At 35.8% G+C, this 14,293-nt stretch overlaps 2 protein-coding genes across 3 annotated transcripts; both read right to left on the bottom strand.

Moving 5' to 3' along the window:
• Positions 1-1,888: 1,888 nt before the first annotated feature.
• Positions 1,889-6,352, bottom strand: LOC108166023 (CD209 antigen-like protein 2). The gene is made up of 6 exons (XM_081600817.1): positions 6,003-6,352; positions 5,816-5,917; positions 5,442-5,618; positions 5,002-5,144; positions 3,984-4,087; positions 1,889-3,566 (listed from the first exon to the last, which is right to left on the bottom strand). The coding sequence occupies exons 1-6, from the start codon at positions 6,151-6,153 to the stop codon at positions 3,410-3,412; spliced, it is 834 nt and encodes a 277-aa protein (XP_081456943.1). The 5' UTR covers positions 6,154-6,352; the 3' UTR covers positions 1,889-3,409.
• A 1,960-nt stretch (positions 6,353-8,312) lies between these two features.
• On the bottom strand, positions 8,313-13,601 carry LOC103478775 (CD209 antigen-like protein 2). Of its 2 annotated transcripts, none has more exons than XM_008432817.2 (6): positions 13,511-13,601; positions 13,324-13,425; positions 12,950-13,126; positions 12,512-12,654; positions 11,403-11,506; positions 8,313-10,513 (listed from the first exon to the last, which is right to left on the bottom strand). In XM_008432817.2, the coding sequence occupies exons 1-6, from the start codon at positions 13,578-13,580 to the stop codon at positions 10,351-10,353; spliced, it is 759 nt and encodes a 252-aa protein (XP_008431039.2). In that variant the 5' UTR covers positions 13,581-13,601; the 3' UTR covers positions 8,313-10,350. The 2 variants fall into 2 exon arrangements, with proteins under 2 accessions (XP_008431039.2, XP_008431048.2); XM_008432826.2 differs by having other exon boundaries at positions 12,950-13,114.
• Positions 13,602-14,293: the final 692 nt, after the last annotated feature.

Genomic DNA, 14,293 nt, shown 5'->3' with positions numbered 1-14,293 from the left:
TATTATCTGCTTTACCACAATAGCTATTACCGGTAGTTTTTTAATATTGATTGACTGACATTGACTCCCAGTCTGATACTGAAAAATTAAATCTGTTGTATGTTCTTGAAAACTCTGAAGCTTCACAGAGCAGTAAAATAATCTGCTAGTGATTTATCGATAATAATAACCAGGAGGCTGCGGTTCCTCTTTTCTTTTTCTCAAAATAAATTCAGGTACTTTGTCCAGACAGTGGTCTCTGCAGGACATTTTCAACATGAGTTATTTCAGTCTAAAGTGCTACATTAATATTCTGACAATACATCACTTACAACGCACTGCAGCTTTATTTGGTTTTAATACAGATGTTTACTTGACACAAATGTATTTCTTCCTCCTGCTGATGATGTTTTTATCTGGACCAGTTCGGAGCGGTTCTTGGTTAGAGTCACTGTGTTTTACTCTAATATGACCTGTTGATAAATTGGTTCCTTCATTGCTGTTTCTTCAATCATTTAGAGATAGAAATGTCAGTTTACAGACTTTTAAAAACTTTTAGAATCATTTGTGTTTTCTTCAGGCGTTCTGATTATTTCAGAATGCAGAGAAGTAGCTGCATCAATGCCTAAGATTGGATCACGACATGCCAGACTGCTATTGTTATTGTTATCGTTAGAGTAGTGTTGTACTCTGTTGTACTCTGTTAAACTGTCTTTTCTCTGTCCTGGAGTGTTGAATAGGTTCTAAAGACACCATTAATTTATATAATGTTCCTTTTATGAACGTCTAATATTCACAAACTCAGGAGTCCGAAGTGTTTTTGGGTCATGATTCAGCAGTGAGATCCATGTTGAACGTAAAGAGGCACCTGAGGTTAGTTTGAAATTTAACTTACATGCATTCGTAACACAAGTCTAAAGAAAATTTATTAAGAACATAAAAGTAATATTATAAAATTGTTTTAAATGCTTTAAATCTGTGTTAATACTTTGTTCATCTGCCTAATTCGCTATTTTTACAACCACAATCACAACACCATCTCAAACCTAAAACCTTTTGTCTCCCCTTTGTTTTACGGTCCAAAGGCTTTTTGATTTAAGCTTGTAAACTTAAAATGTTTCTAATTAATTCTAATATTATTCTGTGCTTTTAAACTCTGTCAGGTTCTGGAGCAAAAATCAACCTGATAACGGCGACGGAGACCTGGACTGGGCTGAGGAGGACTGCGTGTACAGCTCAACGTACGCCAGCGCACCTTGGAACAATTTCTTATGTTCGGCTACCAGGTGGTGGATATGTGAAAAAATACCAACAATTTTCACTCCATAATTTTTTTAAAATCATTTCCTTTCATTAAAATTAGGAGATGCTAAAGTGTTAGAGGTGTTTTGAATGAGAATTTACAGATAGATATGTTTAGTGTTACTGTGTGAAACTATGTTGAGCTTGCTGACCACCATTTTTAGCAAAGATTAAAAAGTTGAGGAAGATAAACTGTACCTTCTCGTTGTGATTTTTTGGATCTTCTCCTGAACCACGCACCCTCTGAAGTTGTGTGTGTCATGTTGTGTGTATTTTACAGCGGACCCAAATGCAGAGAGGCAGGGGCAGCAGACAATTTTGAGGATTTAGTAAAAAACATGATGAGAAAAACAAATTTACAAAAACACAGGAAGCTAGAATAAAACAAAAATAATCCATAACAAAAGCAAGTCAGAAGACACAAGGAGAATGCGAGAAAACCGGGGAAGTAGCAGAAGGAATCAGCAAGGAGTGACTGAGAAAGAGGTGCTAAAGTAGTAGGAGGTTGAATGCTGAAACAATGGATCTGGGCTGATTAGCTAATTGACTACAGACGTGTTAGAATGGCCCTTAGCGGCTGGAGGAAGAAGGAGACTTGAGGCAGAGAAACAGTGCAAATCCTGCTGGGTGTTTATTCACCAACATTTAACACACAAACAACCCTGCTTACAGCAGCCTAGGGTCTCAGCAGCAACACTCAATGTGGCCAACATGCAGCCTTTTATAGTAGCTGGCTGTTCCAATTTACAAACCCACCAAGAAACAGGGTAAAACAAAATACATACACACAAACACAGTTTGACAAACTAACACAATCTTCATAATAATATACATTACCAAATGTTATTCATTTTAATCATCTCTAAAAACCAATTTCTATCAATCAATAAATCAAACATTAAATATATAAAATGTGTAGCTCTACTGCTCCCCCTCTTCCATCTGCTTTGGTCTCTTCTGGAACCTTTAAAAGGTGCTCAGGCCCCCAGGGAATCTTTTAGCCTGAACACCCTGCAGAGGAAGCGACAGAGGTAAGCCACACCCACATAAAGCCTTCAACATTTCAAACAATCACAATACTTATATTATCCCTTTGTTTGTTGTATTTCAACAGGTCACCATCAGTTCCAGCTGAGATGCCACTGCACAAAAACACACAATCAATAAAATACGTCAATCTGTTTCTATTGGTTTCATTTATCATTCAAAATGCATTTCTTTTGTCATTTAACACACATTTTTAAGTGTTGTACAGCCAAAGTAATGAAGACCTTCATTACAAGACTGATGGAAAGAGAGAGAGGCACAGGGGCAAGGGAAAGTACACACAAAAAATTAGACCTCCAGGATTTGAAAGTTTACTATTTAATTGCCTTTAAAAGCTACAAAAATGACAACATGCAGGTCCAACTTTTCACATTGATGCAATCCATACAACACTTTCCAATGCCATTGTCACAATGGACAGTAACCAGTACAGTAAGCTGTGGTAAAGGTAGCAGACAGGAGCTTTTGTTCTGTCAAGTAACAAGAGGCCTTTAGTACCTGCTGTTCTGGTGGTTGTAAGTTTACTGAACACACATTAGTTAATGAGAACTGATCACACGATCAAATGTTGAGGCCTGTACGTACGTAAATGTGAGTCACTCAGACTGTGAGGATAGGAATGTGTTCATATTCACTAAGATGAACTGCTGCCCTCCACTCAGAGATGTGTCTTATGGTGAGAATGATATAGTTTGTTTACTGTCTTATTACAAAAGAAGAAAGGATTAAATAAGATGATTTCTCAATAAGTACACAATGCCGTTTTTTTGTCCTTGTGGTTCCTGAGAAATAATCTAAAGAGGTCAAAAACAGAATATACTTAAAACAAGTGTGTTATTTTTTTCTTCTATTAATGAGCTGACTGTTTGTTTGTTTGTTTTCATTTGGTGTGTTTAGCGCCACCCTTTGGATTTGCAGCATTGGTGCACACTGTTGTTGCAGTCATTTCAATCAGGCCTTCATGTTTATATTCACAGGGACCACTAGAAGGCAGTCACAGACAACAATGCAGTAACGCATACAGCAGAGCAAATTAAACTTAAGTCTCAAGTGTAAAGCAATTCCTAACACACTCCCAGCATTAGACTGGATCCTTTTCACAGAGCCAATGAAGAGAAGCAGAACATTTAAGATCATTCCATGACACACTAATCCTGGTATGTGCGCAGTCCTCCTCCCCCCACTGTGGGTCTCCACCACCATTATCAGGCTGTTGGGCCACCCAGTATTTGGCAAGTCTGCAAACAAGAAAATCATTTCACAGCTTATCTATAACAATGTTATAAAATGATAAGAAATTTGACATTTTAAGTTCTGCGGGGGGCCATGTAGAGCCTCTTGGCGAGGTATCATGTGTCATCCAAACAATGACATTTAAAGCACCAACTCCACACACAATGTAGCTTTCAGTTGTTATAAAAATGCTGTTTTTTCATATATTCGTTTTAGTAACGAGGTCCTGCATGTGTTCCTTAGTTTGTTTTCAATTTCTAAATAAATATGAAGATATTTAGGATTGGATAAGATGAGCTTATTACAAGAACAAATGTTTTACTCATTTTCCTAATGTGAGAAACTCTAACACCTATATATTTTTTAAGTGCAGTTTTATGTTTGCTATCAGCAATGAATAAGAAAAGAAGTGGAAAACTCACGGCTGGGACAGCGGAGTGCCATCAACCCACTTCCAGGATCCCTCAGTTTCTTTATCATTCAAACCAATCCATGTTTGTTTATTGGTGAATGTAGAAATAAATTTCTGTCAACATTATAGAAAAAATAGTAATGTTTCAGTACAGCTATTATCTGTTTTATGTTATGTCAATTTTTTTCTACTAAAAGTTTCAGAATTTATTCATCTAAAAAATAAAACACTCAAATTTTTCTCAATGTCATCATAAAAACATTTATCTTTAATCTAAAAGATTCATTTTTCTTTCAAGTCAGTTCCACACTTCTTTACTTTATAGAAAAAATAAAAAAATAAAAATACACAGCTAAACACACAATGGGTTTCAGCGTGGGTGGATAAAGAAATCAAACCCAAATATGACACAATGTGGCTGAATTTAAACAATTCACCAAACCAGATTGGGTTTAAATTCCTCCACACTGATGGAAAAACTCAAACTCATTACCTGTTATTGAACACAGATACACAACCAGGTTTTTAGGTTTGGAGAACAATTGTTTTGTCACAGACTTCAAGGTTGGTTTGCACAGCATTTTCCTTTCATAAATAAAGTCAGAAATGCTAAGGTTAATATCTACTCAGTTTATCTTATTGTGATATCAATATGTTTGACTTATAAGCAAAAAAGAAGAAGTCTCTAGAGGACAGACATTTTTCTCACGACAGCATTGTTCAAAATTAAAATGCTCACATTAAACTATTAAAATTTTATGTGTGCATTTTCACTGTATTATATATTTATGAGAAACATTTAAAACTGAACCTTTTCAAAACTGCAATATAGATGAAATAAACAGCTGTATTGTGGTATATGTAATAGTATAACATGATGGTGATGTGTCTGGATTGTACTAAAAGGTTAGGGGCAATATGGAAACATCTTGTTCCACAATATTTATATATTCATATTAAACTATTAAAGGAAAGTATGAATCTCATTTGCAAACATAAATGAATCTCTCCCTGAAAAATCACATCACCTGTTCATCATCGTCATCTATCACCACCAGATCTCCTCCTCTGGTCCTGCAGTCAGTTCTGCCTTCATCCCAGGAGCCAGACGATGTAGAGAGGAGATAACAAGAACAGCTGAACATCCTCCATCCTTCAGGACAGGTTTTCTCTAAAAGATAAAATAATATGTAGCTTTTTTTAAACACTGCTTACTAATTATGACGGTAATAGGAAGTCAACATTGCTTAATCACCCATTTGTCGAGTCATTAAGATTTGAAAAATAAACAGATTATTTTGAGGATCCAGGGTCTTCAGTAACAGTTAAAAATATATAAAATACCAGCAGATGGAGGAGGAGGCAATAAGTGAAACCCTGCAGGAAAGAACTTAAACCAGAGCTGGTATCAAAAGGATCTTCCGTCTTTTATAAAATAAGTTTATCTCACAAACTCCTGAAGACTTACTTTTCTTCAACAAACTCTGGAGCCTGATCATCTCTTTAGACATTTCTGTGAGGTTTGCGTTCAGACGGTCTCTTTCTTCAGTCATGACAGAAAGCCGGTCATTGCTGTCCTGGAGACGATCCGTCAGATTGTCTTTGGTGTCGGTGAAATCTGCTGCCAAGCTGCCTACATCATGAGCTAAAAGTAATTATTGTATATTATTGGAAAAAAGCTTAATAAGATATATTCATTTAACTTTAGCTTAAAAGTTGGTTTTAATGCTGAGAGTGATTAAATCATTCTAGATTTTGATGACAGAATAATTTGTATTTTCTGCCTTTAAAAATAAAGCAGAACAAGCTGATGAGAGTAAAACAAATGACAACAAAACTCACAGAAAACACCAAGGCTGATGAGTCCAATCAGCAGGAAAACATTCAGAAGCCCCAGAGAGATGATAACACCCACATAGAGCCTCTTCTTGGATCTGCCAGAACCTTCACAAAGGAAACACATTTCAATAACATTCATTTCTACCACAACAAAATATATGCATGCTTCTCTTTCTCGTGTCGTTCTTACCTTCATTTTTTGTAACGGGAATTTGGCAGACCGTTTTCACAGGGTCAACGTTCATATAGATTTCCTCCATTGCTTTGACAGATGCTGAGCTTTTTCTTGAATCTGCAGCAAAACCAGAAATATATGCGTATTGTGAAACTGAGTTTGACATGAGCGGGAAGTTACAAGTTCTGAGAAAGATAAATATAGTAAGTGACTTGTACTTACTTATACAGCACTTTATCAAGTCCACACCCCAAAGCGCTTTAAACTACATTCAGTCACTCATAAGTTCCCCCACACACACCTGTTTTCATGACTTCCATTCATTTTCTGCAGCCTAACCCTCACCCTAGCCATCACATACCTAACCCCGGACGCAAAAACAGCATTTCTCCTCCTGGGGACCAAGAAAATGTCCCCGCAAAGAACAGTGGTCCCCACAACCTGCTGAATGTGTGTCTGAACATTGTTCAGACAAAAACAGTTTTTGTGAATGAAATAAATAAAAAATGCATTACCTATTTATATTTTCAAATATATAAATATATAAATATATATAAATATATATATAATAAATATATATTATAAATTATATATTATTATTATATTATATTATTAATTATATTATATTATATTATATATTATAAATATATATTATAAATATATATATAAATATATTTTCAAGCATGTTATTGTGGTACAAAAACAGTGTATTCCTTGTTCATGTGTGTGATTTTATACTTCTATCATGTTAGAAATAAAAAAAAATGCGAGAGACTGTAGATGCATTTAATGTTCCTGTGATACACAGCATAACTCATTTGCATATACATAAGCCATGTTTAAGTGAAAAACAGCAAATCTGCTGCAGAATAAGAATGTTCTAACTAAACTGCTAAAATACCCAGTTTCAACTGGGAGTTACATTTAATATTTTTTTAAATGTGGTGAAATCTACAAATATCAGGTCATTTCTCTTTACATTTTAGTATTTCAACATATTAAAATGTATATTGAAATGAAAGTGTTTAGACCAGATGAAAAGCAGAGAAAATGCATGTTTAGCAGTTATTGAAGCGACTCAGCATTAGTTTTATGCAGGCCACTCAGTCACTAAATGACAGCTGTAGGATGTGAAGGGTCACAGAGGACTTATTTTTGATACCTCAACATGAAATTTTAATCAGAAAAGGGAAGTGAGACTAAATTGTCTCTCCCATAACCCTCTCTGTTGATTACAGTGTTTGCCTGTCATTTTCCCCTGCAAGATGTTCCATCATTCTCCTGAGTGTCACTCCCGTTGAATTGTTGATGAAGTTCATGAGTTGTTCATTGCTGAGTTCGGCAGTGCATCATGTGGAGTAGATGAAGTAGGTTAAAGAGCAAAGGACTGAGCACACGACCCTGAAGAACCCCCAAACTGTTCAATGTGGCAATGTGTGCTTCCTTGAAATACATTGCCACATAAATCTTTTCAAGCTGTTAAATGATTTAACTGAAAAGTCTTTTACTGTGTTCATTCTCCTTATCATCAATAAGAAATCCTGCAAGTTTGAAAACATTTGCTCTTTTAGTGTCACATGATTTCTGACTTTCCAGAAAACATTGTATGTTTTTATATTGTTTGTTAGATGCAATACCAGAAATAAAATTACTAAATTTGTTGAGAAATATTTAAACATAAAATACATTTAATAAACATTGTCAAACAGTCATATTTATTTAAACCATTTTGGACTTCAAACTTTATATGGAAAAATAAAGAATTAATAGAATTCATTTATTTATTCCAATGTTACGGGGAGAACGGATCATTACAGACATTTAAAATAAACGGCTCCCCCGCTTTAACACTTTAAAATAAAGAGCAAATGTAATGAAAATCACAGGAATTATTGTTGATGATAAGAGGAATGAACACAGTAAAAGACTTTTCAGTTAAATTAATTTGTTTCCATTTTAGAGAGGGGGAACAGATTTTATCAGGCGCTTAAGATATTTTGTTCCCCCATCCTGACTTTGTCAAAAAAAAGAGCAAATATTTTCAAACTTGCAGAATTTCTTACTGATCATAAGAGGAATGAATACAGCAAAAGACTTGCAGGTAAATTAATTTGTTTCCATTTTATAGAGGGCGAACACATTATTTCAGGCAGCTGAAATATCCATCCTCTCCTCTTCTCCTCCAATATCTTTGTGAAATAAAAAGCACCTGTTTCCAAATTCTCAAAAAATATTATGTGTGATACCATACTGGACATTTCCTTAATCCAGTAATGTCATATTTTACATTAGAACGGGATTTACCAAAAAGTTTACACTCTGATCTTTTCAGGAAGTCTTTATTTTTTTGCCCTGCTATCGGCCAGCTTCCCTCCTCCTCCTTTATGAGAAATGAAAAATTATAAATGCACACAACGTGTTGGAAACCTGTGTTTGTTGACTGACTTTTATTTGTCAGGCTTACGAGACAAAAGCTGAAAAAAGATCGATTCACTTCGCGTTTAAAATAACACAAAACAGCGTAAAAAGACCTCCACACAAGACCTCGTTTATGTATGTATGTATTTTTATTTTGATAGCTGCCGATTAAACTGAAAGTTACAAAAGTGACATGATTATATGAGTGGTTTTACCGAGAAATCGATCAGAAGCGCCGTGAATATGGTCAGATCCGCCGGATCCACTTCTCTGGCTGCAATGCGCGCTCCCGACACAGGGGGAACAGATTTTCTCAGGGGAACAGAATTTCTCACAAGACCTCCGGCTACAGCTGGAGGTTGTTGCGGCTTCCATCTGGTCCTCTCTTGCTGACCTGCTCCCTCCCAGGTTAGGCTGTGTTTCCACCCCTGGGTAAGTTACCTGCTATTTAGCTTTTGATTTCTTTTATCTGGATCCACTGTTGATGGGTTTTCTGTTTCAGGCACCTGATTGTGTTTTGGAGCTGCAGCGCTTTGGACGCTCTGCTGTCTTGTCTTCCCATTGTTTGTTTGGGCCACTCTCAACTAAACCTGTTGCTGTGTGGGCGGGGCTTTTACAGTTTATTTGTGTTATTGAAGTTACTAATTTCTTTTGCATTGCATGTTTTGTTCATTTCTTTTGGAATAATTGAGCTTGTCCGACCTTACCTTCTGTTCCAGGGACTGAGTAGTAGGCCTGAAGCCTCGTTTTTAAGAAATGTTTTAATTGTGTACTTCTCAGTCTGCGTTCGGGTGCATCTTGTAACTTTTAAAAAGATCTCCACGTGCTGGTCACATTAGTAAAATGAGTTGGATAAACTTAATGAATCGAGTTGGTCAGATGTATGATACAAAACTGCCATTGAACTCAATTGTTTCAAGTCAAAGTAAAATGTTCCTTTAAGTTAATTTACGTTGGTTAGATTTGTAACTTGAGTTAATGTTTATATATTTCTGTAGTCCAAATGATCACCAGACTACAGAAAAAAACAGACACTTCAAGAATTTGAAAGTTTACTATTTAATTTTATTAAAAAGACACAAAAATACAGGTCCAACTTTTCAAGTTAATGTCATCTGTACAACACTTTTCAACGTCATGGAAAAAACGTAATGCAGTTTTTTTTGTTTTTGTTTTTGTTTTTTACAGAATCTCCTCTCACTGTTATACTTAAAACAAGTCTTGTGGTGGTTTTTTTTTTCTTCTGTTCATCAGCTTTTTTTTATTATTATTATTATTTGCTGTTTTTAGCGCCACCCTTTGAATTTTCAGCATTGGTGTCACTACAATCAGGCCTTCATGTTGACGTTCACAGAGACCACTAGAGGGCAGTCACAGACAACAATGCAGTCAAGCATAAACATTTGAAGAGCCTCGGTGAAAACAAAGTAAACTTGGTCTCAATTATAAAGCTAACATACTTTTTTTTTTTTTTTTTGCGTTCCCTCGCAATAATGTACTGATCAGTGCATGCAGCATAAATGAACACTGCTTTTCTTACGGTGGCCATCGTACTTTCTGCTGCAAGGTTTTTCTGAGTGTGCTAATATTTTATTGTGAAATATCTGAAGTTTTGCATCTTTTACTTTACGATAGAAATGCACCAGTGTGTGTTGGTCTAAATGGTTTTAAGTTTTCATGTGCATTTCCATCTAAACCTGACACAGATGGACATAAACACGCAGTGAATGAATCGATTTTCAATCAGTTTTTTGCACCAAAGGGTTGATAATGTACACGTTTTCACCGAGGCTCTTCAAATGTTTATATATTTGAAATTTTAAATCGACATTTGTGACTGTATACAAAGTAGACCAGCAAATACTGCAGTAAGCATATTGCGAACCCAAAAGAAACATTTTTCCCCATGTCCGCTAGGGGGCTCTGTACTAACACACTCCCAGCATTAGATTGGATCCTTTTCACAGAGCCACTGCTGAGAAGCAGAACATTTCAGGTCATTCCATAACAAAGTGTCATAAGTCCTGATATGCACACAGTCCTCTTCTCCCCACTTTGGGTCTCCACCACCATTATCAGGCTGTTGGGCCACCCAGTATTTGGTAAGTCTGCAAACAAGAAAACAATTTCACAGCTTATCTTCAGCATTATAAAATAAGAACTTTGACATTTTAAGCTCGTCAGGGGGCCATGGTGCCATTTGGTCAAGTCCTATTTTTTTTGTCCATTGTAGTAGTATGTATTTTTCAGGCAAATTTTCATCAAGAATCTGATAAAAAAAAAAAATTCTTAATGAATTTCTAACTTTGATTATCTGCCCCTCCAATCATCTCTGCACAGCCATGATCCACAGTAACAACAAAAACAGACATCAAAGCTGCTGTTTGCTTCCGATTTTAGCATCAAATTTAAGAAGTTGCTGAAGGGAAATTCCACTTCATTTTTTTTGTTACCTTAATCCCCTCTAGTTTAAAAGTTACTGTACATGAACACTTCAAACCTGGTCTCTACTGTAGGCAACGTTAAATGAAAACCATTGAGTAACAAAACAATACTTTATAAATGTATCTCTTTTTACAAGCATAGACACATACAAAGCAATATTTTAATGTCTCTAGATCTACTGGCTAAGACAAACCAGCCACTCCTCTATCCAGGTAACATTACCTACAGGAGGTTAACAGTAACGGATGTGAGGAAGGGTTGCTGTTGTAAAGCTCAACGTTGCAGCTGTGGAGAAACAATTTCTATCAAGACGGTAACAGTAAAGTGAAATGATAACAGCAAAGGAGATTGAAAATGTAAAATAATAATTTAAAAAAACATTCACACAGACACTTGTATACTTAATTTGTTTCTCTTTGGCTCTGAAGAGCCAAACCCCTAAAACAGCTAAAGGCAGCAGATGATCTTTGTGAATCTTAAACTGTTTTTTGGAGCAGTAGAACCGGAGCTCTTGCCATCAGCAATGAACAAGAAAAAAAGCGGAAAACTCACAGGTTGGACAGCGGAGTGCCATCGACCCACATCCAGGATCTCTCAGTTTCTTTATCATTCAAACCAATCCATGTTTCTTTAGTGGTGAACGTAGAAAGAAATTTCTGTCAATAGAAAAATATGTAATGTAACATATCACAACAAAAGCCAAAGTAAAAAATGTTTTGTTCTATTAAAGGTTTCAGAATTTATTCACCTACTAAATAAAACCTTTTTTTCTAAATAATACAACTAATCCCTCTTTAGCTTTAACTGCTTATCTCTTTAAGGCCAGTTCTACACTTCTTCGTTGTACGGAAAAAAAATAAATACAAAAATAGCTAAACCTTCATCTTTTTTCACAGTCTCAGTGTGTGGGCTAAAGAAATGGAATGAAATAAAATATTCTTCGTATGACTCCCCCTAGTGGTCTGGAGCACTAACGTTTTGTGGAGCGAGTTTGCAGTTGTTTTTGCTATTTTCAGCTGTTCTCTACGGCACGTCCTAAGGCGACATTGAGACAAATAATAAAAAAAAGCAATCCTGACTTTTTTGAGATCCTGAGAAACTTTCTGAAAAATTGTGTGTTCCCTTTTTGGGTGGAAAGGCTGTTTGTTGAGTTTCTGCAATGCCGGTAGAGGTGGTGCGGTTTAAACGAGAGGCACAAAGGATGATTGACGACGTCTAAAGATGTCCCAGATGAGAATATTATGCCAAGAGACACAAAGATGAAGTTGTTTTTCAACTGCAGCGTTTCAAGACTTTGATTGCATCTGGACCACATGAGTTTATCTTTATGTGATATTAATTTGTTTGATGAAATCTGTAGTGCCGTTTAACGACAGCGCTGTTTAAAATTAAAATGTTCATGTTAAAGTATTAGAATTTGTTTGGATGCATTTTCATTGTGTGAAGTATTTCTGAGAAAAATTTAAACTGAACATATTCAAAACAGCAATACACAGGCATGTTGTATGTGTAACAGTATTATACATCGATGATGTCTGTGGTCTGTATTACAAGGTTAGAAGCAATATGAGAGCATCTTTCACAATATTCATATTATAGTATGAATATGAATCTCATTTGGAAACATAAATGAATCAACTCTGAAAGAAAGATCACATCACCTGTTCATCATCGTCATCTATCACCACCAGATCTCCTCCTCTGGTCCTGCAGTCAGTTCTGCCTTCATCCCAGGAGCCAGACGATGTAGAGAGGAGATAACAAGAACAGCTGAACATCCTCCATCCTTCAGGACAGGTTTTCTCTAAAAGATAAAATAATATTTAGCTTTTTTTAAACACTGCTTACTAATTATGACGGTAATAGGAAGTCAACATTGTTTAATCACCCATTTGTCGAGTCATTAAGATTTGAAAAATAAACAGATTATTTTGAGGATCCAGGGTCTTCAGTAACAGTTAAAAATATATAAAATACCAGCAGATGGAGGAGGAGGCAATAAGTGAAACCCTGCAGGAAGGAACTTAAACCAGAGCTGGTATCAAAAGGATCTTCCGTCTTATAAAATAAGTTTATCTCACAAACTCCTGAAGACTTACTTTTCTTCAACAAACTCTGGAGCCTGATCATCTCTTTAGACATTTCTGTGAGGTTTGCGTTCAGACGGTCTCTTTCTTCAGTCATGACAGAAAGCCGGTCATTGCTGTCCTGGAGACGATCCGTCAGATTGTCTTTGGTGTCGGTGAAATCTGCTGCCAAGCTGCCTACATCATGAGCTAAAAGTAATTATTGTATATTATTGGAGAAAAGCTTAATAAGATATATTCATTTAACTTTAGCTTAAAAGTTGGTTTTAATGCTGAGAGTGATTAAATCATTCTAGATTTTGATGACAGAATAATTTTTATTTTCTGCCTTTAAAAATAATGCAGAACAAGCTGATGAGAGTTAAACAAATGACAACAAAACTCACAGAAAACACCAAGGCTGATGAGTCCAATCAGCAGGAAAACATTCAGAAGCCCCAGAGAGATGATAACACCCACATAGAGCCTCTTCTTGGATCTGCCAGAACCTTCACAAAGGAAACACATTTCAATAACCTTCATTTCTACCACAACAAAATATATGCATGCTTCTCTTTCTCGTGTCGTTCTTACCTTCATTTTTTGTAACGGGAATTTGGCAGACCGTTTTCACAGGGTCAACGTTCATATAGATTTCCTCCATTGCTTTGACAGATGCTGAGCTTTCTATAGACTGTAGGATCTGCAGCAAAACCAGAATATGAGAATTGCGAAACTAAGTTTGACATGAGGAAGTTGCAAGTTTTGAGAGAGATAAATATTTTTAGAGTTAAAATTAGCTAGTGTGAAGTGTTAACACCTACCAGCCAGAGAGACTGAGTGGTTTCAAAAAGATCCTTAATTTATTTTTTTATTTTTTTTAAATGTTAAAAAATCAATATTTCAAAAAATGATGAATTGGACCAAAAACAGAGGTCAACAGAACAGACTTCGACTCGGGTAGTAACACAAAGAACTCAAGCACAAAATGAGACAGAAAACACATTTGCATATAAACCACGTGGAAATGAAAGACAGTCCACTAGTAATGTTCTTACTAAACTGGAAAAACAGTTACAATTTGTTGTTACATTTAATATTTCTTTCAAAATATCTCTAGAGATGTTAGGCCATTCCTGTTGTCATAAAAAATATATTGAAATGAAAGTCCAGATGAAAAGCCGAGAAAATGAATGTTTAACAGTTTCCCGAAGCAACTCAGCATTTTATTTTTATCCAGGTCACTCCCTCCAGTAAGTGACAGCTGTGGGGTGAGGAGTGCCACACAGGACTTCATTTTAATATGTTAACATGAAAACTGCATCAGAGAAAGGAAGTGAGACTTGTTTGACTCTCCCATTGTTTCTCTCTGTCGAT

The sequence above is a fragment of the Poecilia reticulata genome, chromosome 2, assembly GCF_904066995.2.
Source record: "Poecilia reticulata chromosome 2, P_reticulata-male-v2, whole genome shotgun sequence".
Taxonomy (NCBI): Eukaryota; Metazoa; Chordata; class Actinopteri; order Cyprinodontiformes; family Poeciliidae; genus Poecilia; species Poecilia reticulata.
This window is presented reverse-complemented; position numbering and strand designations above follow the sequence as displayed.